General features: G+C 39.5%; 1 protein-coding gene across 1 annotated transcript in view; it reads left to right on the forward strand.

The window, feature by feature from the left end:
* The window catches only part of FOCAD (focadhesin), a 195,204-nt gene that overhangs the window by 13,644 nt on the left and 153,949 nt on the right, over positions 1 to 27,611 (forward strand). Inside the window, exons 3-6 of the mRNA XM_054031536.1 lie at positions 1,238 to 1,312; positions 5,225 to 5,379; positions 11,417 to 11,521; positions 26,340 to 26,441. Coding sequence (XP_053887511.1) covers positions 1,238 to 1,312; positions 5,225 to 5,379; positions 11,417 to 11,521; positions 26,340 to 26,441 — 437 coding nt within the window. The remainder of the gene's footprint in view (positions 1 to 1,237; positions 1,313 to 5,224; positions 5,380 to 11,416; positions 11,522 to 26,339; positions 26,442 to 27,611) is intronic.

Genomic DNA, 27,611 nt, shown 5'->3' on the forward strand with positions numbered 1-27,611 from the left:
GGTTATAATTTGCGGTTGTGTTTTCTGGAAATGTGAACTGTTAACTAGAAGTATTATTACTGGTTTACATTTAAAAAATCATGGCATGCTATCAACTAGTGTCTGAAGGAAGATGTAATTAAACTATAAAAGGAGGAAGAGGGAGCTTGGAAATGTTTAAAACAATCTACATTCCTGTCCCTTCATCATTTCTTTACACACTAATGAAATAGAGGCGCTATTTTTTCTTTTAGCTGGCATCCTAGTTTTTTCTCTCAGACACTAATGATCTGCCCTAGCCAATGATGAATAAATTCAGCTTTTCTTTTGGATACAGTAATATCTAAGCATCTAAGCATCTTATATATATTTTTATTGTGAAAGGATCTCTCACAAAGGCTTTCCGTTTAGAGACAGCAACACAAATGAAACAACAAAGAGCAAATAATTAGATATGAGCCAAAACTGTGGCTCCAAAAACCTGTACATGTGCAGTTGTTTAAAATCTGAGCTGGAATTGAGAATTTCAAGCAGTCTAGGGGACTTTGATACATCTTCCATTAAATTAAAATCTCAACCCTCTATCTAAATTTTACTAATGAACCTTATTATTGTAATGGATATAAACAAAACGCCAGAGCAGAATAATCCCTGAACTTTGGAGGCTTTTGAAATTCAAATATGAATTTGTTGCATGAGCCCATCTCTACAAAAGATACAACTTAAGTCGAATACTGGCTGCCCGTACTCGTAGGAGTCGGAGGGAGGACATGCTGCTGCTTCTGGGAGCCATGTGAAGTGGGGCAGGCCCCTGACCCTGCTCTCCTGCAGGAGCTCGAGGCCCGGATTAAAACGTCTGGAGGGCCGGATGCGGCTCCCGGGCCATAGTTTGCCCACTCCTGTTCTAAAGTATCAACAATTTCTGCTTAGGCCTGATTAGGGTTTAGGTCCTAAACATGCAAGTTGTTCCATGTGGATGGACCCTCATATCTATGCAGAGCTCTACTGAGGTTAGTTTCTGACAGGATAATAATGCAAGGTGATATGGCTGCAGACTGGATATTGGTGGTTCTATGTTACATTTCAACTTCTCTAGCAAATTGTTGTTTGGCATCTCTTTTTATCCAGATGTTGCATTAACAAGCTCTTTGGCTTTCCTAGCACTGCAGCTGCAGCTTTGATCTTGGTCTCCTTTCTAAACAATAGTGCAGAGTGCAGCTTTAGCTGCATATTTTAATTATTTTTGTGTCTTTTATAGGCAGTGGGTCATCTTATTGCTGCAGTGCTAAAAGAAAATGTTTTATCCGACAAGATCAGACAGTCTACTAACCAGGTCTGTATTACTTTGTTTTCAACTTCTCTCCCACATCAGATTCCAAGCTTCTTCTGTGGTCTCCCATACTCTCTGGTTCATATTGAATAAAGTTGCAAATGCTGTGTTATGTTTCAGAGCATACAGCTGGAGATTGTAAATCTCTGTGATCTGAAGGGTAACCAATTTTTTCCATTTTGAGACCCAGTAGCTAACAGTAACCAACAATAGAGTGATAATGTTTAACTGGCTGCTAGACTTAGGCTGATGACAGTTTTGTTTTCGAAAATTTGCATCACTGCAGACAAGAATTTCATTGTGGGATCTGTGATGCTAATGAACTTTTCAAACAGATTATCATGTAATGCCCCTACATACATCATTGCAGTTTGTATATTAAAATCTTGCAAGTTAGACCTCAGAGTTAAAATTGCAGGACATATTTAATTTCAATTCTCTGTAGCTAAATGTTTCCTTTTGTATTAGCAAATTAGGGTTCATATTTCCTTATGAGACAACGTGACTGAAGGCCATAATTTACTTTTCAGTTTGTCCAACCTTTGTTAGTCGAGCGGCGTAGAAAATGCCAGTCATGATGAGTGTCACAGAGCATCATAGGAAAGGGCTCAGGGTTGGCATTTCCGTTTCTCTAAAGGTGACCTGTAAAAGGGGAGAAGGAAGGAATGGTTTTGTGGCTTTTTTGTTTGTTTTTGGATATATAAAGACTTGAAAGATATCATTTACAAAGGTGGGGTTTTATGTGTTTTCCTTTAAGATATCAGGCATGCTAAGTCTTGTTTTTTTGTGTTTTTTTTGAAGTTCTTGAATGACAAAAATGTTTTAGACAAATTGGTATTAAGAAATAGCAAATAAAATCTAAAGAGTTTAACAGCTTGAATAAAACTGCTTATCTTCCCCATCCCTCCCCCATGAGATCCTTATTCAGGAAGATACTTAAGCATATGTTTAATTTTAAGCATATGGGTTATGCCCATGTGCTTAATGTTGTACATTTCTTGTACCTCACTGAATCGTCTTAACTGAAAGGAAAAGAGAGTACTGAAACGGGGCCTTAAGCAAGGTTTGCTTCCTTGTGAATGTAGTTGTGATGTCACTATATTAGTAGTTCTCTAGCCATCCATAGAATCTTCTATGGTAGACATGAATTTCTAAAGTTGAAAACACCCAACTCTTTAATTTTTAACCTCTTTCCCCCTCATCCTGAAATATCTTAAACATTTGGTTTAAAAAAAATGACACACACCCATTTTTTCCTTTTGCAAGGTGTCTTTAAAATGAAACCTTCAGAGATGTAGGGTAAGATTTTCTTTCAGAGTAGTGTAGGGGATTTTGATGGACATATTCCTTTATTTTATATTGACGATACATATCTGATTACCCTAGACTGCTCTGAAAATCTCCCATTTTCTACCTTCTGTGGTCTTTACACTTTTATACGCTTATTGGTCTCAACTTCAGAAGGACTGAGTTTAGGTGAGAAGGACACTCAAGGTATTTAGATTCTGAAATGAAAACTCCTGTAATATTGATGATTATGGGAAATGCACATGTGTTTAAAGTTGAACACGTGTTTAATTTGACCGTGGGATACTGTTGGGAAGAGAGGTGGTCCACCTGACTAAGAAGGGGAAGAGCATCTTTGGGCACCGACTTGCCAACCAGTGAGGAGGGCTTTAAGCTAGGTTCAAAGAGAGCAGGTGACAAAAGCCACAGGTAGATATAAAAAAAGGTGACCTTAGTAGAGACACTGTGGGGGAAATGAAAAATTGTGTGTGTGTGTGTGTGTGTGCGCGTGTGCGCTGCCCCAGCTCTGCGCAGATAGCCGGCAGGAGACCTTGAGCGAACCGCCCAGTGACCACAAGATTCGTTAAGGTACGAAGGCGCCAGGCCAGGTTTATTGGTGGCAAAGCACAGTAATAGCACCTGGCAGACTTTACGAGGATACTAAGACATGTATGCCCGTGACAATGAATGCAGCTCAGTGAATAGTGGGACTTTCCATTTCCCTCTTGGCTGGACAAAGATACTCCCTCTATGATACATTTTATACCCTGATACAAACAAGTTAATACTGCCTTTGACATAGTTAGTTACTGCCCCCTGATGTGGCTAGTTATTACCCATCACCTTGTACATGCTGGTTTGATTAAAACATTTTTATTATGTACTGTTATCCTGTCTGTATCTTTTAGGAGGGGTCAGTGTGTTTTTGTTGTTTTTTGGGGAATATTTTTGTACCATTCTTGATATTGGGATGTTCTGGTACCACTTGATATTGGGATGTGTTTGTGTGAGTACCGTGTGCTTAGCACTTCTTAGGAACGTGTATATATAATTTGTGGATTACACCAAACTGGGAGGAGTTACAAGCACTTTGGAGGATAGGATTAGAATTCAAAATGGAGAATTGTTTGAACTCAACAAGATGAAATGCAATAAGGACACATAGGAACAAAAAATCAAATGCCCAACTACAAAAGGGGGGATAATTGATTAGGCAGTAATACTGGTCTGTATTAGAAATTAAATACAAGTCAGCAATCTGATGGTGTTGTGAAAATGGCTAATATAATTCTAGATTTATTAGCAACAGTATCATATGCAAGATATGGAAAGTAATTGTCCCGCTCTGCTCAGCACTGGTGAGGCCTCAGCTGGAGTTCTGTGTCCACATTTTATGAAAGATGTGGACAAATTTGAGAGGATCCAGAGGAGTGCAGCAGAAGTAACAAAAGGTTTAGAAAACCTGACCCATGAGGAAAGGTTGAAAAAACTGGGCATGTTTAATCTTGAGAAATGAAGACTGAGGGGGGACCTGGTAAGTCTTGAAATATGTTAAGGGCTATTATAGAGGATGTTGATTAGTTGTTCCCCATGTCAGCTGAAGATAGGACAAGAAGCAGTGGATTTAATCGGGAGCAAGAGAGTTTTAGGTTAAGTATTAGGAAAACTTTCTAACTATAAGGATAGTTCTACTTACATCTTCTGTGTTCTCTTTGTAAGGGTTTCAAAGTGTTGATTTGTTAGAGTTTAAAAACACGTATTATCCTTTTACCTCTGCTCACAAACCAAGTAGTAAATAGTAAATCAACCAATTAACAGATGTGTAGTATCAAAATAACAAAAAAAGGGCCTGATTCATAACACAACGAAGTCAGTGGGTTTTGGATCAAGCTTTCCTGTATTCACAACTCCAGGTTAAGAACATATTTTGCTTAAGGTTGAAAGAATTTTAAAGTCACTTCAGTTCTACAGAGGGATTATTGCCTGTCTATAACAAATTCAGACATTTGGAAATGCAGCAGCTCTAAAAGCAGTGGTCCACAAACTTTTCCCAACATCTCCCCCTCCCCCCATCCATAATTGATCCTGTCCGTGCTCCCTCCTCCCCCCGCCCGGGAACCGAACTGAAACTTTTCATAGGAAAATGTTGCTTCCAACAATAAATTTTGAATAGAGATTATTAATTTGAAAATTTTCATGGGAAAACAAACTGCATTGGTAGCAAAAAGTACCTCAGACTTTATCAAAACTTTCAGATTTAGTAATCAAAGGTATTAGTAGCAATGTAGGTAAGCAAAATGTTTAAGACATTAACATGACAGTGTTGCTTTGAAGTTTCTGTGTGTTTATTAACAGAAAGTAAGAGAGATGTTTATAAATGACCTACTTTGGCAGCATCATTGGATAACAGAGGTTTGGTTGGCTTTGTCTTGCCTTTGTGTTTACTAAATACAGTAATGCCCAAAGAAAACTGAGAACCTGATCTTAGTTGCACCTACTCTTTACTTTAAGTTGCATCTCTGGGAAGATGATGTCAGGCAGGGTTTTGTCTAACAGAATTCTTAGAGTGAATAATATTTAACTTCTGTCAGTATCCTAAATGATTGTTCCCCATTCTTTTGATTTCAGACTCCTGCTTTGAACTTGCTCTGGGAGAAGTGCTGCAGTGAGAATGTGGTTGTGCGGACAGCCTGCTGCGAAGGCCTGGTGACTCTTGTTGCACAGGATTATGCAGAGTTCAGTTATGTTCTCAATACCGCTCTCAACCTGATTCCCTCTGCCAGGTAACATTCATTCACAGTATTTGGGGCCTTTTGTTTGTCAGGTATCAGTAAAGTTTTAGGTCCCATCTCTTGTCCTAAACTTAAAATGTTAGCTCTATGGGTCAGGGACTGGGACTGTCTTTTCTTCTGTGTTTGTATAGCGCTGAGCACAATGGAATCCTGGTCTGTGACTGATGTTCTAGGTGCTAGCGTAATACAAATAATAATAGTTGTGCACATGTACATTTTGCACTGCGAGTAGTTCCATGGACTTCATTGGGGCTTCAGTGTATAAAGTTGAGCACATACTAACACTCTGCAGGTTTGGAGCCTTGCTTATTGATGTAAAAAGACTTTTTTTTTAATCGCCATCTAATTAAACATAATACACGTACTTTCCCCTCCCATTTCAGCTTTTATTAAACTGAATTTCAGATAGAGAGAATCAGCATGTCTTCTAGCTTTTTAATAAACAGATGAATTAAAAATAGGAGAAACAATTGCAAAGACATGTTTTTTTGATGTGGGAATTACATACCAGGATGAGATCAAGGGTAGAAAACCAAGAAAAGGGTATCTGACAGTTTTTTTTCTTAGAGATGTCTAATGCAGCAGTTCTGCAAACAATAAAGCTCATATGTAATTTGACCCATGTGGGGAGTCCCATTTATTTCATGTGTGAGAGTAATTTTGCACATATGAATAATCCCACTGGAATGTTTAGGATCTTGTCTGAAAATATTGATGGGGATGCAGGAGAGCTGGTTTCTGGTCCCTGTGCTGCTGCAGATTCACTATGTAACCAAGGGCAAATCAATTTACCTCACTGTTACACTTCCTCTGTAAAATGAGAATAATAAAACTTAGCATCTCTCAAGGGTGTTTTGGGATAAATGTGTTGTGTGGTGCATAGATAATATACTGCTGAGCATCATAAAAACCCTACAAATAAAAACATGTGAACGTAGTCAAATACATGAGTGTAATAATGTTTGAAGATGTATTTTGTTAGTCTCCTTGCAAAGTTCAGTGAGATACTGTTCTGTCCACTGACTTATGGCAAGTGTTTGGTTTTTAGCACTAAGCCTTTCTGCATAGAGAACACTAGTATATTGTCTTGCTCAGAGCTACTAATTGATGCTACACTTGTGCTGTATTATGGGATCATGGTAGTGACCCCAGAGTCAAGGTTGCAGGAACCATGCCATTCAAAACATATTTGTAACTAACCCCTTCTAACTTTCACAAAATTAGGTTTAGGCTGAAATTTCTTGTGCTTAACTTCAGCCAAAGGTGATTGATTTTAAGTTTGTGTAAACTTAGCTGAACCATTTTTGAGTAATTCAGCTGATTAAAAAAAAATGCAGTTTTGTTCTTTAAAAAATACATTACAGTCATTCCCAGCAGATAATTCAAAATCAGCTTACTCTGAAAACTTGTTACAAGGATGTCTGCTTTAGACTAGGTTTACAATATTTTGATTGGAATTCCCAGACAAAAGTATTATAAATATGTATTACAGGAAACTGGCTAGTGTGTGCACATGTTGCCCTCTACAGGATAGAAGCAGAACAGTTCAGCTGTGTGTCATAGCTAACAAGCTGTAGGTGTGCTTTTGGAGCATGAGGATCTCAGTCCTATCCCTGCTGCTGCTATGAAGTTTTAATTAGTTGTGGTTAGCAGACTAGTGACAACTGTGAAATTCCTATATGGCTGTGAGTTTGCTACAGTAGCAATAATTTAAGGAGAATTTAATTTTAATCAAATTTTGTACTTTAGAAAACGTGTGTAAACTAGGACATTCAAAGTCAAGGTTAATGTTAAAAACAAATGTGTGAGAAAGTTGAGTTAAGATATTTCAAACGACTTTAACTGTACCATCATTTTCACACCACTCTGTTCACCCTGCATGTGAAACAGATCCATGCCTGTGACTGGTATCTCAGATGGTTGATATGTTAACCACTGGCTGTGTTGGCAGTTTACCCATGAAACCCATATAATATATAAAAATCTAGTATATTTTGACATTTTTCCTCTGACTCCAAGAATTCAAACCACATCCACTATGATTTGCAAAACAGTATATGTAGCCGAACCACAAGGGTATATGGGTTTAAAATGTTTTCAACCACAGGGAGTAATGACTGACTAACCTAGCCTTTTCTTCTTGGTTCATTTTAACATTGATCTCTTTTTGACCCTCCCAGACCTTGGCAAGCTGTTCCTTCATCCTGTTCCCTGCCAGATTTTTATTCAGATTTGTTGTGGGGCTTTGCAACACTGAGTGCACTGTGTCTTTAAAGGCATGTAAACATGAAATTGACTGTCAATGGCAGCCCAGCAGAAAGGTTGTCAAAACTGGTGGGCTCCTTCCAGTTCTGTTTAAAGCAGGTGTGTGTTATGACAGTGGAGAAGACAACTTTCTGCCCTCAGCAACTCTCTGCAACTTCTGCAATGACTTAGGCAGGGGTTTAGCATACCTGCTGGTCTTTCTGCTGTGCTACATATTTCATATGCCATGAAGGACAACCTGTATTCTGGGATGGGTACTCCAGAGCTCACATGGTTTGATATTTTGCGTGTGACACCTAATTATTTCACATTCAAATTATCATCCTCACTTCCCCGTAAGTTTCCTCCTCAATCAGTTTTAAAGCTCTGCTGATTTCCTCTGATCCTTTAATACTACCTCCCTTACAGAATATTTCTATGGAATTTCATCTAATGGGGTTTTTTAACAATACTTTTTACATAGAAATCTAAAATGGGCAATTTTTTAGAAAACACTCTTGAGAGAGACTGATCAATGCTTTACAGAACAATCATTAGGAATTAGACCCTTTGATATTACATAGTACGGGGGGGAGGGATAGCTCAGTAGTTTGAGCATTGGCCTGTTAAACCCAGGGTTGTGAATTCAATCCTTGAGGGGGCCACTTACGGATCTGAGGCAAAATCAGTACTTGGTCCTTCTAGTGATAGCAGGGGGCTGGACTCAATGACCTTTCAGGGTCCCTTCCAGTTCTAAGAGAGGTATATCTCCATATTTTATTTTTTTTATTTTTTTTAGAAAAAGATAATATTTACTTAGAGCCTGAACTTCCTAGAATGTCTTGAAGTATCTTTAACTTTCCTAAGAATATCACTCTTACAAGGAATATTTGTTATCCCAGGCTTCCATGCCTTGTTTCTCAGCATAAAGACAATGGAGCAGCTCTTTAACTGGTGTAAATTGTCATAGATACATTGACCTCAATGGAGTTTCAATAATTTACACCATCTGAGGATCTGCCCCAATAATGGATGAAATTTGATGGCTTGTACAGTGCAGGAGGTCAGACTAGATGATCATAATGGTCCCTTCTGGCCTTAAAGTCTATGAATCAATGCGATTTATTGTTACATATTTAGGAAATTACTGTAAATAAATACTTGTTTGCATTCTTTTAAATGATTTTTTCTCACATTAGGATTAATGCACACAGTGAGAACAGAACCCCCCTCTTTGCATTATTTAGTGAGGAGATCTTTTGGCTTAGTTCATAAATTACATACACGTCCTAACATAAACATCCCTCCCCTGATTCCAAGTGGGAGCTAGGACTGGATATTGTTGGTATTTTTTTATGAAAAGTGAGTCCTGCTGTTTTGTTTTGCTCAATCACTTCATAGTTACTCTTCTTAGATTGAGTGACGTGTGCCTTGAATTTTCTCTAAGGCCAAACATTCCAAAAATTGACCCTCTCTCCATCCCATCTCTGTCAGCTAGTATACAAACTTCCAGAAGCCTTCTGCAGTCATCTTTTTCTGTTGCTTGGCAACAGGATTGTGAATAAAGCTGTAACCTCTCCTACAGTAAGGTTTTCAATGTTTTGATGCTGAGGAGTCATGACAGCCTGTGATTTTAATGATTACAAACATCTTAGAACTGCACCATTTACTTTAAAAAAACAAAAACAAAATACCTAGCAGCCGGATTCTGTCAATAATGAACTGCGCCAATGTTTAGTAGTACCTTTTGCAGGAGTGCAGAAGACACATCTTTGGGAAGAGATGGACTGCTCACTGTACTTCACATCCTGGAGATCAGTGTTAATTCTTGGGTGAGGAATCCACTCTGGAGATTCTGAAATCTTTAGATCCTCATGCCAATGACTCCCACCAATTGTTGTATAAACTTATGCTGAGCATTCATTTTGAAAAGGCTGTCAGTGTTGATGGAAAATAATAAAAATGTAGCAATCAAGTGATTTTGTGTGTTTCTGATTTCTTCTTAGGAATTACATGGATTTAGGATTATTGCACTGTAGAGATGATGATAGTTTATCCTTAATATAACATCTTTTATGGATGAATCTCAAAGCCTTTGTATATATTAATCAAGCCCCATAAATTCCCTGTAAGATAAGTTGTATTATCCCATCAGTGGGATAAAACACTGATTGTGTTTGAGGCCTTGCCAACATGAGAAAGATGTACCGATTTAGTTAAATAGATAGTTATATATGTTCAACTTCCTTGTGTAGACAAGTCCTGTGGGTGTCAATGAAACTGATGTGGAAAGGTCCATTAAGAGCCAATTTACAATAGCAAGTGTAGAGCATAATGTACCTTGTACAAGTCACTTAATGTTACTGTACCTCAGTTTCCACATCTGTAAAATAAGAATAGTAGTGTTTACTTGCCTTCTTCAAAGCACCTTTGAGATCTATGCATGAGCATTGTATAAATGTGATCAGAATCAAATTAGCTAAATCTGCCTGATGGTTAGGTGCTTCTACTGGTTCCTATTTCACAGACGGGGAAACTGAGATACAGATTAAGTGACTTGCTTAGATCTATTGCTCCTAGTGAAAAAAGGAGAAAGACAGTCATAAAATGTGTGGCTGTCAGTTTTCTTCTCTTGCCCACCCCATTTATTGTTTAAAGGAATTTCTCCCCATGTCTTAACGTCATTTTATTCCTTTTCTCTTTCTGTTAGGTTTTTAATTCATGTGATGACTTGCTATCCCTTCTCTTTCTGCCAGTGGATATTTACTCATTTTGTAATAACTGAAATAAGGCTGGGGCAAAACCCAGTGTGAAGCTTTTAAGATGTATTTAGAGCACCCTGAAGCGTTGCTTATTCATTTTTAAAAATAATGGCTTATTTTTTCTCCTCTGCTTTATTTTAACCAAGGACTTAAAATTCATTCTATTTACCTGAGGTGGAAACAGGTTGTTCCTAGCACGTTCTGGTTTTGAAAGCTCTGGAACAAAATATTAATTACAAAAAAGTAAACAAAACACTTAGGATTGTCCCTCTGCAGAACTCAGCCAATGGACTATTGAAATCATGGTCTAGAAAAAATTTCTGATTGCCCGGCCAGTGTACTTGTTTTTCCTCTGTCTAGACTGCAGTAGCTTCTGTTAGAGCCTCTCGAGAAGCTTTTTAAGATTATAGGGAATCCTATAAAACTTCCAGAAATCCTATTGCTGCTCAGTAGGTTTTCATGAATAGTAAATGAGGTAAGGTGGGAAGAAGGAGATAAAGCAATTTCATGAAAGGACCCCTTACTGCTCCAGTCAAAAGTCAGAAGAGCAAACCCGTTGACCTGAGATTCTCTTAGGAGTTAATTTTCAATGTCGGGGATTTAGATCCATGACACTTGATAATCAGAGTTGCATGGTAAAATCTGTGTCTACTGTGCTGAATATTTACCTTTTTTATTCTTGCAGTCAGGAACCTGTTGGTTTTAATATGATAAAAATACTGCAGTAGAGTAAATTATTAACAGTGAATTAGTGCATTTAGAAGGGTTTTCATCTTCAAAGTGCTTCACAGACATGGATTGGTCTGTTAATTCTCGATTATAGGTAAGTAATATCTCTATTTTGCACACAGGCTAATGACTTGCCTTAGAGGCAGTAACTGTCAGCTTAGGGAGTAGAACTCAGGAGAGCTGATATCTCAGTTTTGTGCTTGGATAACTAGATCATACTTCTCATGGAAGGGTCAGTCAATCCACTGTCCTTTAGATGATGATAATGTTATATATTCATTGTGTTTCAACAGGAATGTACATGGTTTGGTAAAAATTATTGGGAAATTACTACAGATGCAGGCCATTACGGTGGGAAAAAATGGAGATGAAGCTGTTTGGGATTTGTATTCAATCAGGTGAGCTTCATGTGTGCTGAATGTGTGTGTTTTAATAATCACTATTTTTAAATGACAAAAACTTGCATATATAAGTGTTTACTAACCCTCTGATACAAAAACAGCCATTCTGCCACTGGGGCTAAAGGAGACTTTACATTAGCTAATGAGTAAAATATATTAGAGGGATTAATACAAGGGAGGGAGAGGAATTATTCCAGCTTAGTACTAATGTGGACACGAGAACGAATGGATATAAACTGGCCGTGGGGAAGTTCAGGCTTGAAATTAGACGTAGGTTTCTGACCGTCAGAGGGGTGAAATATTGGAACGGCCTTCCGAGGGAAACGGTGGGGGCGACGGACCTGTCTGGTTTTAAGATTAAGTTAGATAAGTTTATGGAGGGAATGGTTTAATGGTAAAACATAGTAGTCAAGGAAAACCAAGAAATGGTAGGTAAATAGTATAATGGCTAACAGGGGTCAGGCTGGAGACTCTTGCCTATATGCTCGGGGTCTTACTGATCGCCATATTTGGGGTCGGGAAGGAATTTTCCTCCAGGGCAGATTGGCTGAGCCTCTGGAGGTTTTTCGCCTTCCTCCGCAGCATGGGGCAGCATGGGGCAGGGGTCTCTAGCAGGAGGGTCTCTGCCGATGGAAGTCACTAAACACAGGATTGGGGACTTCAACAGCAGAGTCCAGGGAAGGGGTAGGGACGGTTTTATGGCCTGCAGCATGCAGGGGGTCAGACCAGATGATCATAATGGTCCCTTCTGACCTCAAAGTCTAAGTCTATGAGTCTATGAGTAGTAGTAGTAGTAATTATCCTAAAAGCAAAGGTGTTAACCCTTGGTCAAAAGGTTTAAATAACATTCTCCATTTAAAGGAAGGGGCTAAAGTAGAGTAGAAGACTTGACTGAGCTTAATGGAAGAAGTGCATAGTAATCCCTGAAAGAATAGGAGGTACTTAAAAGAGGAGACATTGGATGCCTGGGAGGGAATCATAGAGAAAAACTCATTTTATACTCATTAGTCCACAAAAGATAGAGAGCCAGCATCTGTGTGCTGTAGTGCTGCCAGAACTGGGGATCTGTAGAGCCCCTGGAATATGGTCCCACAATAATAATAGTTGCATGCAGTTACTAGAGCCTTTACCAAGACTCCGCTTTTCTGGTACATACATAAAATACTTGCTGCCATTATGGTGTAATAATATGATTGAAGAAAACTGGATGTTTTGTTATGGTAACTATAGAGCTTTTGCCATTTATTTAAACTCATATACAATGCTATTTGTCAGTTTTATGTTATTTTGTTATATTTAATTTTGTAAGTGATAGAATTGTTTTCCAGGCAACATAGGGCACTCTTGATGAGTGTTGCAACAATACTTTACATATATAGAGTCTTTCAGATCCCCAAAGCACTTTTAGTCTGCACCTTCCTCTTGACCAGAGGAAAATTGCCTTTCTTGACAGCATGTGACAGTTGTAGGATAAGAAGTGAAAAATGCTGTGAAATAATTGAAATTACCGGGGAGTCTAGGTTGGCAGAATGTAACTATCTGAAATGGTGATGAATCAGGATCCCAGTGATAATGCCCATGTAACATTGGTATGGGGTACAGAAGAGCCTTATGACATTTTAAATGTTAGTCATCCGATGACACTGATTCACTGAGACCACATAGATTTTCATGCCTGGACTGTAGTTTCCCTGTGAGAGAGAGAGAATAATTTTGAGGGTCCTTCTTACTGCAAGAAAGATGTGTACCCTGTCCATCCAGTTGTACCACTGGAAGTTAGATTAGAAAAAATGGTCAATACTGCTAAGAAGGAAGTGATGCTGGGTGAAGCAACCAGATGAAGTGTTGGAATTGATATCTTCCCCTCTGATACCTGCCTTTTATTACTCATGTTTGCAGTCTAGGGGACCTGTTGGTTCATCAGCTCTTCCAGATGGTCTAGATAGCAGCAATACTAGAGTGATTTTTGTGGTTGTTCTGCACTTTCATATAGCCAGAATATTAAAATGTTATCACAGTCATAATACAGTTGTCACTTACTGGTTGGCCTACTGAAGCATGTTTTGTCTGGGTCTGATGGCAGAGGCTAGAAGCTGCATGTGATAGGTTCCCCCCAGGATTCCACTTGGAACTGGAGTACCACTGAGCCTGCCTGACCCACCAGCCTGGGCTCCCTTTCTGACTGTGATAAGGTGCTGTGATAAATTGCCAAACTCTCCAAGCTTGCTCTTTCACCAGCATACACATAGATAGGGACGCACCCAGCTACAGTTTCATCCAGATGCTGAGATCAACTCTGCATGGGAAGGCTCAGCGAAGGCATCTCCCAGTTGCTAAGGAGCACCCCCCTCTGGAACCCAAAATTATACCGTCTTGCGTTGCACAAGGAACTGTACAGAGTAAGCTCAAAATTTGCCCCCTCCCTCAATGTGGAGAAAGATATACAACAGCTTTCTACCCCAAGTTAAAATTTCCACACACTGACTTTTAGACAAAACAAAAGCAAATTTATTAACTACAAAAGGATAGATTTTGAGTGATTATAAGTGATAACAAACAGATCAAAGCAGATTCTCTTAGTAAATAAACAAAACCGCAAACTGAGCTTAATACACTATCTAGGTAGGATAGGAATTAGTAGATTCTCACCCTGAGTGATAAACAGGCTGGCAGATTCTTAAGGCATAAGCTGCCTTGGCTTTGCAGCTTGGGTTTTCTAGGTTTTCATACATAGGCTAGGATTCCCTCTAGGCTGGGAGCATCACTTCCCACAGTTCAGTCCTTGCTCCTCAGGAGTTTCCAAGTGTGTTGTTTTAGAGAGAGTGAGGTACCATCATGATGTCATTTTTTCCCCTTTTATATCTTTTTTTCCCACTTGCTGGAAAGCTCTTTTGCTGTGACTGGGTCAAACAGTTCCCAGTGTGTAGTGCTATCTCTGAGAGGTTTCTATTGTACACATTTCCTGGGGTAATCCTTGTGCTTGTGTGCATTTCCTCAATAAGCCATTAACATTGTTTGGCCTTTTTACTGTTGTACCTGAAAGGCTGCTTGTGGATGTTTTCAACCTCACATGTTTCAGCAACACATACATAGCCAAACTTCATAACTTCACATACAATCCAGTGAGATATTACTGACTAGCAGATCAAGATATTTAGAATGATACCTCACAAGCCATACTTTGTACAAAACATATCCTAGTTACATGACAGTGGTGAATATTGGGGTTCAAGGGTGTCAAACTGCAGTTGATATATTACATAGCATCTCATCTCCTCAGTAGGGCATATAAACAAGCGTATTGTTGCAGTGCTTAGCAGTCTTCAGTAGCTCCTAATCTAATTCTGGAACTACTTCAAGGTCTTGGTGATTATATTTTAAAACCTTGAATATGCTAGAATTGGAATATCTCTCAGCCCATCTCTCTCTCAATGACATGTCTCAGCTTCACCATCTCTGTTGATTGTACTTGTTGTGACTGATCTTCTTAGGGGAAACTCCAATTAACTTGGGACTCGGCACTTTTGATGGCAGGTCCTAGGTCATGGAGTCACTTACACTGGTGATCTGTGACCAAGTCTTGCTGCTGAACTGAACTGTGGCTGGCCAGGCATTGGGCTCTTGGAAGTCTATCACCAAACTGATCCCACCTAGGACAACAGATATCAAGAATGCAGTATGGGGAACATCTTGGTTCTAATTTGTGTGTGTGAATACATTGAGACTCTATTATGCACTTGGATGCTATGGTGAAATCCCCTTTAGTGATGATTAGATGAATAGAACCTAGAATGCCTTCCTCCCACTTGTGACACTAAACCACTGGACACAGCTTAGTTTTTTTTATCAAATTATGTTTTCTTTCTATCTCCTTCTCTTTCTAAATTGGGTGCCACATAAAAATAGTCCATGTGTCCCCAAAATTACTACACAGATAGTATAATATAGTATTAGCATAGGGAAATGCTTTAAGATTTCAGCTAGCTCTATAGTAACACTGAGTAAATGTTGACTTACTAGTGGCCACCACTATATCCACTTTCCCAGACATGGATCTTGGTTTTGTAAAATCCCATAATACTGTGCAAACTCCTTTTTATGACAAAGAAAGAAAGCTGTTGACATAGTAGTTTTCATCAGGAGAGAATTAATTTGCAGCTTAGTGGTAGTTAGGATTTTTGTGTGCAGATGGAGCACACTTAATTCCCAGTTTCTTTGTCCCTAGCCAGCTCTAGTGGTGTTGTCCAGCTCTGAAACCTCTTTGGCTAAAATTATGATGATGTAAATTAGTGTGGGAAGGGATGGTGAGAGCTGCTACAAGAATTTAGAGCCTCCCTCTCCTCAGGGAAGAGAGGGACTTCCAAAGAATTATAGCTGCTGACAGAAGTGTGGAAGGTGGTGTTTAACAGTAATTTTAAAGCTGTTTAAAGTAATTAAGAACTGAAACTAGGCATCATGACAAATCAAGCCTTGTAGATTCAGCCAGCATCTTGCAGCAGGCTTTTGTTGCTGCTAGTTAATTTCTTGGAGAGGTAGAGTCAAATGGAAAAAAATTGATCTAAATTTTGAACATGCAGGAGTTCAGGGTGTTGAGATTCTGGGTTTTGGCTTAAAGCCCTTCTGTACATTAGGAACGAACACTTTTTAAAAAAAATTCAAAGACTTGTCAGGTTACGTATTTAGTCGCACAATTTTATCAGTTGCTATACTATATTTCCAGCTTGTAACTACTGTGTCACACTTGAGGTTAATGTGAAACTGTCACAAGACTTTCTTTCCTAAAGAAAAGGGAGAGTATACCCAATAACTCCTGAAGGGTAACCTCCTTTTAACAATATTCATGTAGTGCGCTGTCAGGTATGCAAAAATGTTCAATGCAAAAATCATTGGAGAATTGATGAAGCACCAAAATGTGAAATAGACAATTATTGTCATCTTTTCTGTCATCTTTTTAAAATAATAGTACAAGTTAAATAAAATTAGGGCTTAGTGATATTTTCTATTGACTAAGACCAACTTATTATGGCCTATCTATTTTGGTAACATCACACTATGAAGAATTCTTAGAAGGAAATTGAAGCTCCTGATGTCTTACAATTGCTTTTGATTTTTGTTTCTTTAATGTTTGACACTCTCACCAATTATTTCCTTGTCTCCAATTTTGCCGTCTTTTGAGGAAAATTATTAGGGAGGTTGTGGCAACGTAGCTATGGCTCTCTCAATTTTCTATAGTCTAGTCTAACACTATAAACTAATCAGCCTATTTCTCCTGTGAAGGAAAAATGAATGAGATTTTTCTATTTTTAAGTCATAGAATCCTAGACATGTAGGGTTGGAAGGGACCTCAAGAGGTCATCTAGTCCTCTTTCTCCCCTGCCTTGCTCTGCCTTGTGCTGCGACAGGATTAGGTATGCTGGACTGTCCTGAACATCTGTATTCTGACAGATACATATGAGGTGTTCATTTGATCTCCATTATAAGTACTTAGATTCTTATACCCTACCCTTCCCTCTGGTACTGGAGTTAGGAGTTCCTTGATCCTTTTCAGTATGGTTTTAAACATGAGTATGTAAACTTCACTAGTCTCTTTGATCAATGAAGTCCTTCTGATGATGGATAAAGACCAAAGCAAAGTTTTTTTTTTTTTTTTTTTTTTAAAAGGTGCCTAAAGTTCATAATCCATATTTAAAATCCTTAAGTACATGTTTTGACTTTAAAATCAATTGGCGCTTCAGGATGCTCAGCACTGTTCAACAGTTCATAAATTGGAATCGGCTTTGGCACTTGAGTTGGATGTCCTAGATTGGCATGTCAATGGTCTGGGATCAGGCATTCCCTGTGGAGGGCCTTCAATTCTTGAACAGAGCCTGGTTTTGATGACTTTCAGGTCATATTGCAAAACCTATCTGTTAACTCAGGCCTGAATGGATGAGTTTTAGTGGCTGGTGAGGATTTTTTGGGGCAGCGTTGTAAACATTGTCAATTTATATTAGTAGTCTCCAACCTTTTTACCCCCGGGATCACTTTTTGAATTTAAGGGCAACCCAGGATCTACCCCGTTGCTTCCACAAGACCCTGCCCCGCTCACTCCACCCCCCCCCCCCCGTCGCTTGCTCTCCCCCACTCTTATTCACTTTCACCGTGCTGGGGCAGAGAGTTGGGGTTTGGGAGGGGTTGCAAGCTCTGGACTGGGTCATGGGGTTGCGGTGCAGGTGGGGATGAGGCGTGCAAGCTCTGGGAGGGAGATTGGGTGTGGGAGGGGACTCTGGGCTGGGGCAGAGTGTTGGTGTACAGGAGGGGGTACGTGGTGCTGGCTCTGAGAGGGGGGGTCAGGGCTCGGGCAGGAGGTATGGGGTGAAGGAAGGGGTATGGGATGCTGGCTCTGGGAGGGGGGTTGGAGTGAGGGCTTCTGCTGTGTGGCACTTACCTCGGGCAGCAATGTAGTGGGACTAAGGCATGCTCCCTGCCTGCCGTAGCCCCACCCTGCTCCTGGAAGGGGCCAAGTCCCCCAGCGGCCCCTGCGGGGGGAGGGGCATGTGGCTCCATGCACTGCCCCTCTCTGCAGGCACCACCCCTGCAGCTCCCATTGGCCACAGTTCCCCGTTCCCGGACAATGGGAGCTGGGGTGGGAGCGGTGCTTGCAGACAGGAGCAGTGCACGGAGACCTCTTCCCCCCCTCCCTTTCCTGGGGCCATGGGGGCGTGCTGGCCGCGTCTGGGTGCAGCGTGGGGTCGGGCCAGACAGGGAGCCTGCCTTAGCAGCAGTCCCACTGCACCACCAGAGATCGTGATCGACTAGTTGGTGACCACTGATTTAGATGGATTCTGGTATACATTTGCACTTACAGTGAAACATTCACAAATAGAGATGTAATGGGGCATTAGATACATGGAAAAGATATATTTCTCAGATATATATTCTTTGGAATAGCTTACAACAAAATTTAAGTGTTTCATGTTTTGTTATGGAAATGAACAATTTTTATTTCTGTATTGGTAACCTGTGTGATAAAGCTAGGCTATCTAAATGCGTGAAGGGTGTATTTAAGAGTAATTTTATTATTCTTGGGATTGAGAGAACACCTGTGGTGATAACACATTTTGAAAGTATATCAAGCTTTATATATTGTGCATCTCGTATTGTAGCCAGATAGCTCACCGGCCTGAGTTTATATAGCTATCTTGGATGGATGTATACAGTGTAGTTTTCTGACCACTAAATAAACTTGAGACACAAATAAAATAATTTCTTTTCCATTGTGGGTTTATTCTGTTTGATTTATATTTCACCAGATCTCTGCTAAAGCTTTTGAGACTGGGAAAAGTGCAGTAATAGTAACGGTGTTCATAAAGAATATTTTAAAATTAAGTGGAACAGAATTTCAGCAACAAAGTCAACAGAATAGAGGAAAGAAATTGGCTATAAAATGTTGAGATCAATGTCGCTTTTGCAATTCGTCTTAAAAAGCCTGGAGTTGAAACAACAAAAGAGCTTATTTATAGTTGTGTTTGTCAGTACTTTCTGATATGTTATTTTTTCCTCATTAACCTCCTTAATTTCTTTTCAGTGAATGATTTGACTATTCTGTATTTTCTATAACTATTCACCATTTTTGTTTTTATTGTGTTAAAATGTTGAAAAGCTGTTCCCCCACCCTTCCCAAATGTCTCTTTTGCTTCCAATCAGCAGTCTGAAATAAAAATTCAGAGCAGGTAGAAAAATGCTTTTAAAATGCATATTTGATGTAGTAAAGTGCTGTGCCTTGTTTCTGAAAGAGTCAGGGTCACAGCTGCATACATGTAAATGCATGGTGAATGCAACATTGTTTCCTCGTACAGAAAAAGCAATCTGTCCCTCACTGAATTTATGATGTAAATTGAATTGTAGCTCTGCTATGTTCAGAGATGTAACAAAAAGGTTGAGGTGACCTAAAGGTTACAGATAACTTTTGATTTCATTGTTGCCTACCATAAGACTAATCTTTTTTGATTGCCTTTAGTTGGATGTATTTACACTTGGATAGTTGGATCTGGTTGCATGTCTTGCCTTATCCTAGGTTCTTGCCAATAGAATCAAGAACATAGCATTTTCATTTTTTCAGTTAAAGTGCAGATGTTACAGCACAATGCTAGCAAAGCTGAATTTAAGATTGAAAAGAGATTTCTATCCCAAACCCTTCTTTTCTACTATTTATAACTTTTCCAAGTTGAATTCTTTAGGGCTAAATCTTTTCATGTTTTATTTTAAAATCACTCTGATTAAAAACAGAATAAAATATTGTGGTCAATTTGATGAAATTTGGTCCAGATGTCTGACCTTTAAGAGCACACAGAATCGGAATCCTTCTAAATTTAAAATGTTTGCCGTGTTCTGATTTGAAACCAGCTTAACTTTAGAACCTGATGCCTGGCATACCATTAGTCCTTGATGGCCCCATTGACTTCAATATAGAAACAAGACCTGGTAGAAGCAAGATCAGGAACTTAATGAAGACTAATTATTTTACCTAATTAGAAGAAAATATATTTAAAATATAATTGAATATGCAGCTGCCTTAGGCCAGAATGTACACAGCCCTTCTTTTTCAGAGGCTCCACATCACATGTAAATCATACCTAATCTGACAGTGAGAGGGCCATCTCATATTCCCGGGTCTGTGATCCTGTCTGATTAATGCCAGCATAGGAAATTAATTTCTAACTCGCCTTTCACACTACCCTTTGGAAACTTGCATTTCAGCACTATACTTTGCCCTCCCAGTCCATGTAAGGAAGTCACTGGGACCAAAGAGCTTTGCTAAAAGGGAGTGCAGAAAGGAAGGAGTTAGACAGGATGGGTGTATTGTGGGTATGCACAGGGATGTGTGTATATGGGAAACAGTCACAGGCGAGGAAGGGAGAGAGTGGAGTTATGCCCTTTACTTCTGTTAGGTCTCTAACAATCTGGGGCCAAACCTGGGCTAGGCATGCAAAGTTGGTCATTTTTCATTACATCCATATCAATAGGAATTCTGTAAACATCCTACAAATATCCCATCACATCAGCCGGCTTGACATTTGGACAGCTGTCATTTTTGGTAGTGAGAAACTTTGTTTTCCACACTGTTCTCTATATTCATGAGAATTGCTTTCAATAGTAGGGAAACCTATTTTGTTCCCGTTCAGTTGACCTGAGATTTACAAGAATAGTAGGAGTTTTTTTTTTTCTTCTGGTATCTGTATGCATGACAGTTAATGTCCTGGAAGTTGATTGCTTTGCAGTCAGGGATGTAGAAAGATCCTGAGCTCTCCAAACGGTACTGAGCAAACTTATACAAAACCTACAGTAGAGATGGAAATGTCACTCATGGTGAACACTGATTACTACCCTTGTTCAGCCATAGTGATGTTACTTGATAATAAAACTTTGCATTTACCTAATGCCTGCCATCTGAGGAACAAAACATGCTCAGTCATTGCAAACATTAATTAATCTAGCATCCTGCTAAGTGAGTATTACTTCTGTTTTATAGCTGAAGAAACTGAGGCACATAGAGACTTAGTGACTTGGCCATGCCATAGACTTTCTCTGCAATGTTGATCTCCTGCTGCAGATCTCCTGACTTTTGGTTCCACATGACTCCTATCTGCTCATTAAATTTCATTTGTCCTCATGTTTACAAAATTACAAAACTAAGAGTAAATCAAACCAAAATAAGTAGTGGATGCATTAAATACATTCTAAGATGAATTAGGGATGCACAGGTAGCAGCTTTATTTGAAAGTTGTATTGAGTATTGCAGTTAAAGCAGGACTAAAATCCCTCTGTTTTAGTTATTGAGTTTCTCCTCCAAATTTAACAGACTAATTGTCATAGTTTGCGCGCTGCAAGTCCTAGTTTGCCTAACACACTGTAGCAATAGAACCTTGGATGTTTTTGGTTTGCTGTCCTGTACACAGTCCAATTCTAGGTTTACTGTACTGTTGAGCAAGATGAGAATCTTGAGACCAGGTGGTGGAATTGTCATGGTCTTTTTAACATGAACTTCCTTGCTCCAAAGACACTTGTTGATTATTTCTTGAGCCCACACTGTTTTTACAGCTGAACTCAGGGCAATAGAACAAGAAAGGAGACTGGCATGCAAGGCGTACAGGGTCTGTGTTCTCTAAGGCATGTTTTTCAATCCTTTGCTCATTCTTGTGGCTCTTCTCTGACCCCAATCCAAATTTTCAACATCCTTCTTGAATTGAGGACAGCTGAATGCAAAAGTCCAGTAATGGGTTGTACCTGTGTCAAAAACTGTGTATTTCAGAGTTAAGTGATATTTAGATAAAGTTTCTGTATTTTGAAATAAAATGGCAATAAGTTACTATCTGTAATCCTCAATTTTTCCAGAGAATCCCATTGTATTTGTTTAAAGAGCAAAATTGTCTTTATGTCCAAACATAATGGAGGGTATTGCAGCCTCCTTACACCTTTTTTTACATGTCCTCTCAGGCTCAGCTGCCTGGTTCTATCTATCTGCAGAAGCAACCAAGCACTAATTGTTTGGGGGCAGCCTAAAAAATGTTAACAAAATGCAAGTAATTTATGATGATGATAAAATTATTACTTTACATTTATACAGCTGCATCACCAACAATCTTCTATAGCAAATAGTGCTCACAGTGCAGATCAGGATCTATTTTCTTGGCAAGAAACAATACATTGGAACTTGCTTTCACTTTAGATGCCACAGAATTTTTATTAAGAGTAGGATATTGCAGATCTTAAAAACCCTGCAGCTATGCAGTATGAGGTGAACTCCAAGCCTGCAGAGTTCAATGGGTCATGTTCCACTATAGTCTCTTACTAGAGTAGAGTCAATAATATTTGCAATTTTCTTGGCTGTTAGCTTTCCTCTGACAAGCTCCTAAAGAAACAAGGAGCATTAGGTATGAAAGATCATTCTGCAGTCATCTTGTGTAACCTGTCAGACATTTCATTTGGATAATGGTGACATTTATTACTCTTTAAGTAAACTGAAATCCAGTCATTTACCCAGTATTCTAATAAGGTCAGAGAGAAAAAAGTGCCATAATATGGAGCACCTACATTTTCTTAAAACAAAAGGATCTTTTAGTTCATTTTTCAGAAATGTGTTACTGGGCACAGTATTTTTGTATTCAGGGTCATATTTACAGCAGATGGGTATGGTCTCATAGTTCAATGACAGCCTGAAGGTACCATCATACTATTTAGTCAAACTATGATGTATAATAGAGAAAAAAACTAAGCTTTTTTTTTTAAAGTGTGAAACTCCTGCAGATACTGTTGGGGAGGGATAGCTCAGTGGTTTGAGCATTAGCCTGCTAAACCCAGCATTGTGAGTTCAGTCCTGGACCATTTGGGGATTTAGTTGGGGTTTGGTTCTGCTTTGAGCAGGGGGTTGGACTAGATGACCTCCTGAGTCCCTTCCAACCCTAATCTATGATTCTATGACTGCATTTGGAGCTGGTATTACTCAGCACTGCTGAAAATCAGGCCATAAACATTTCTGTGTAATGCGAAATAATGTAAAAATGTCTGAATTTTTTATATGCTTAGTATTTTACAATGAGAGACCTCCCAGGCTTGGGCTCTCCTAACAATCTTTATTTAAAAAAAGAATACAGACTCCATCAAATATCCTGGTAAACAGATTCCATCAAATTCCCTGGCAACAACAGAAATACAACTTAATTTAAATTTCCTAACAGTGTCTCCATCAGAGTCCACCATGCACTGCTAGCCAGCCTTGCCCATCACTAGTCTCCTTATGGGCCAGAGAGGGAAGATGGGCCTGGTAGCATACCCAGAAGGTTAGAGAAAATTTGGGCTATTATGTGGAAATGGGGTTGGCTAGTGAATTCAAAAGGTATAATGGAACTCCAGCCCCGGCACTCCTCCTGACTATGATTATGGCATTATCTTGGGCAGAGAGGTGGCCTCTTAGCTTGATAGGTCTCAGGTTATTTAGTGCTTTATAGATCACTATAAGCACTCTAAGATCCACCTAGAAACAACTGGCAGCCAGGGCAGATGTTGGAGCATAGACTTGATGTGCTTGTGAAAAGAAACACTGTTTAACAAACTGAGGGCAGAATTCTGCACCAGTTGCAAATTTCCAGATTTAAGATATAGTCCTATCAAGACTGCTAAGTGTCATGCATTGGATGTGCACTCCCACCTTCTCCTTTATTCCTGTAACCCTGTTTAAATCTCATGTATCAAACAGGACTTTTCCTGCAACTTCCCTTCTTGGTCACTGGGGGGAAATTATGGCACCAGGTGTCAATACTGAGGTCAGGGAGACTGTCCTGTGCTCTTAGTGTGCCCCTTGCTGGCCCCCAGGCATCCTATTAAATGAGGCAACAGTCTTTCTTGTTTGCAGGTAGTGGTGAGCAGGGGCAGGATTGGGGAGCTGCACCCCACTTCCAACAACTGTCATTATAACAGGCTCCCCACCACCAAAATTCCCAGGTGGGTTTCTTGTTTAGGCTGACCCATTCCTTTCCCCTCTCCACAAACAAGCTCCCATGCCACATTTTTCCACCTCCCTCCAATAACGTTTGTCCACACTCGCTTATCCAGGCTCCCAGTGCTCACCCAAGCTGGTTTTGATTTTGCTTCTGCAGGGTGCAAGGGATAGGCTTCAGTCTCCGATCCCTCCCCCTGTCCACAACCCTTTCCACTGCTGAGGGGAACCCTAGGGAGAAATCCATTACCATTTTTCCCTGGTGAGAAATGTGTCATGTGGAGTGGCACAAAACTTACCTGATGTAGATATATCCTGGTGTATTGCAATAGTTTATTCTGAAGGTGGCAAAGGCGTTGATGAGAGGCATCAAAACGAAACAGTTGCAACCTCTTGGCTGTGCACATGTGGCTTAGTAGCTACATTAGCAATCCAGACTCTGGTATTGTAATGAAAGTAGACATGCCTTGTTCTAAAATAACACCCTGGCACTCATGTCCCTCTCTTGGTGTCCCCTTCAGCCACTATATGGCAGTTAGGCTGATATCTTTCTGATAGCTGTTTCCATACTCTTATTTCCTGGTGTGTAGTCTGAGAGAGGGTACAGGAGAACACATACTGATCATGGTATGCAGGCCCCTCTGCTTGCAGCTGGACCCACTTCTTCATGGAGATGAAAGCTGATCTCTTTGATTCCTGATTCCAAGCTGGTTTAGTGATGTGTGCTGGCCTTGGACCACAATAAAAATCCCCTTTCTTGGCGTTGGGAACACTTCAGCATGCACGGAGCCTGTGGAATAAAGAGGAGAGCGTGGAAGTGGGGTAGGATGGTGGTGGTGCATGAATGGCCCATGGGGAACTGAGTTACTAGAAGCTACTAATGGGAGGAGGAGAAAGAAGTGGAGCAGACCAACGACAGAACCAGTGTAGGGGTGACTCCATTGAGAAAGCTGCATGAGGAACTGCTTCTGTTCCAAACTGCCTGGAGACCAAATACATGCAACCTGCAGTAGGAGAAGGCCCACCTCCAAAAAAGCAAACACCTCTGCCAAAGAGTCTTGTCAAGGGCTAGCCACCTTTGGGAAGCTTAGGTTCTTAGGCGGGCTCTGTTTTTTGTTTGTTTGTTTGTTTGTTTTTTGCTGGGAAAGGGTGACTGTAAAATCATTTACTCTCCAGCCGTCAAAGCTACAGCTGACCCTGTCATGGGCTGGAGAATAAAGAAAAGTATTAATACACCAATAGTCCTCCCGTCTGGTAATATGTCAAACAGCAAAACTGGTGGCAGACTTTAAAGACCAGGTTTGAGAAGCTGCAATTTCTGCTTCAGTGGGCCAGCCACTCTAGGCAGCCTTTTCCGCTGAAGAGATGTATGTGGTTGAAAGACTCCAAAGAGCTGGGTGATGTGCAGATCAGAACTTTTGTCTGGGTACTACTGGTAAAGTAATAGGGGGGGAAAATCTTTGGAAGAATTATTTAAAGACAACAACAACAACAAAAACAGAGGATAGGAGGTATAAAGCACATAACCTACACCTATTTGTGTTAAGTGATTTATGTTTTCTTCTTTAATAATTAGTCTTGTCATTTGTAGCTTATTGAGGTACCTGTAGCATTTCAGAGTATTTTGGGCTATTACCTTAATTTTGGGGAGGCCTCCCCTTAATTGGGGAGAGGTTTAATACCCCCCCCCCCAATATGTTATGAGCTTCTTTGTTTTACTTGGTAATAAAATATGTTATAATATCCTGTAGTATGTGACACGCTTATTGTTGAGCAGATAATGGCTCCTTTTATGGGTTAATCAGTTGGTGCACTTCTGGTATCCAAGTCCATTGCTTTAAACAGTCTTTACGAATCCCTTAAATATGAAAGGTGCTCTATGACAATAAAGACGAAGAATTTAAAATATGAGATCCTAAAGATAGTATTGTGGAGGGCGACTTTCAAAGACACAAAGGGCAGTTAAGCATCCAACTCCCACAGAAAATCAATGAGTGTTAGGCACCTAACATGCCTGTGTGTTTCTGAAAATCTCCCCCTCTGTCTGTATTTAAATAAATTACCTGATTTTTAGGCACCTATTTATGGGCATATTAATTTAACTATAAGCACTCCGTGGAAAAAAATCATTGCCTAAATCTATATCTAATAAACAGTTTATTTGAATGTTGTTTCCAGGGGATCCCAAAAAACATACTAGTTCCATGTATAGTATCGTGAAGGAAGTTGGTAAAGGCAGAGGTTAAATTTTGTACATCTACAGCTGTTATCTTGAAGATAGTTACCTCATATGTTTGCCTCCTGCATTACAGATCCAAATATGATTTCTCTGTGTTTCAGGTATCTTCCTCATCCACTAATCACTGTACTTGAAAACAGACCTGATTGCTGGCCAATTCTCTTGCAGCAGATAACAGTATTTTTCCAGCAATGTCCAGAGAGGTAAAAAACAAATATAGTTCAATTGTTTGTTTATATCTGTAGAACATGTACTAATTCCACAAAGAAGTGCTTGCTGAAGTGACATGGTAAAGTACATGATTGTATGTTTTTAAAAAAGAACAACGAAAACTTCTTAGGGTATTTCTACACAGCAAAGAAAAACCCAGTGGGGTGGAGGGTTCCCAGAGCCCAGGCTCCAGCCCGAGGCTGGAATTTTACACAGCAATGAAACAGCCCCGCAAGCCTGAGTTGGCTGGCCCGGGACAGCTGCAGGTTTTTCTTTGCTGTGTAGACATACCCTTAGATTTCTTTGAATAATACATACTGTCAGCTAGAGCTGGTTGAAAAATGGTTATTTTTTAGCCAAAAATTATATTTCAAAGTTTTTTGTTTCCGAGTGTTGGAAAAATTCTAAATATTTAAAATTGCTAAATTTTGTAATCAAAATAGTTATTCAAAATGCTGTGCAAATGGTATCTGAATTTTTGATAACAATTTCAATGTTTTGGATGATGCCGTCGATTTGAAAAAGTCACAAATTTTTCATGAAAAATGTAGTTTCTGAAAAAAGGTCGTTGTTGGATAAAAACTCTAAATTCAAAAATTTAATTCACTTTTGTTGTAGACCATGTAATAATGGAAACCAAATATTAAGGATAACTTTGGAAGATTGTCACAGAAATGGTCTAGCCCAGGCAGAAAATCTACCACAGTGAGGATGTTAATGGAAAAATTAATAGTTCACTAAACCAACCAAAAAAAAATATTTCCCTATTTTAATTGGCCAGTTGGCTTTTGAATGGATACAAAATTTGTATTTAGGAGGATTGGGACTGCTTAATTTAGAAAGAAGACAAGCAGGGACATCTATTAAACGAAATAGTGAATGATATAGAGAAGGTAAATCAGATGTTCCTATGTACCTTTCTCATAACAAGCACAGGAGGATGTTCAGTTCATTCACGTTTAAATCTGATGATAACAGTTATATTTTTATTTTACACAACGCATAATGAATCTGTGGAACTTGCTGTCTATGACATCGTCATTAAGTCCAAGAGTTCAGAAAGACTTAGAAAAAGAGTAGCTATTTACATGGGCAATGAGAAAATCCTCTACATTAGATACCTAAGTAAAAAGTGGGAGTATTAACCCTCAAGCCAACTGCCT

This window comes from Malaclemys terrapin, chromosome 6 (genome assembly GCF_027887155.1).
Source record: "Malaclemys terrapin pileata isolate rMalTer1 chromosome 6, rMalTer1.hap1, whole genome shotgun sequence".
Taxonomy (NCBI): domain Eukaryota; kingdom Metazoa; phylum Chordata; order Testudines; family Emydidae; genus Malaclemys; species Malaclemys terrapin.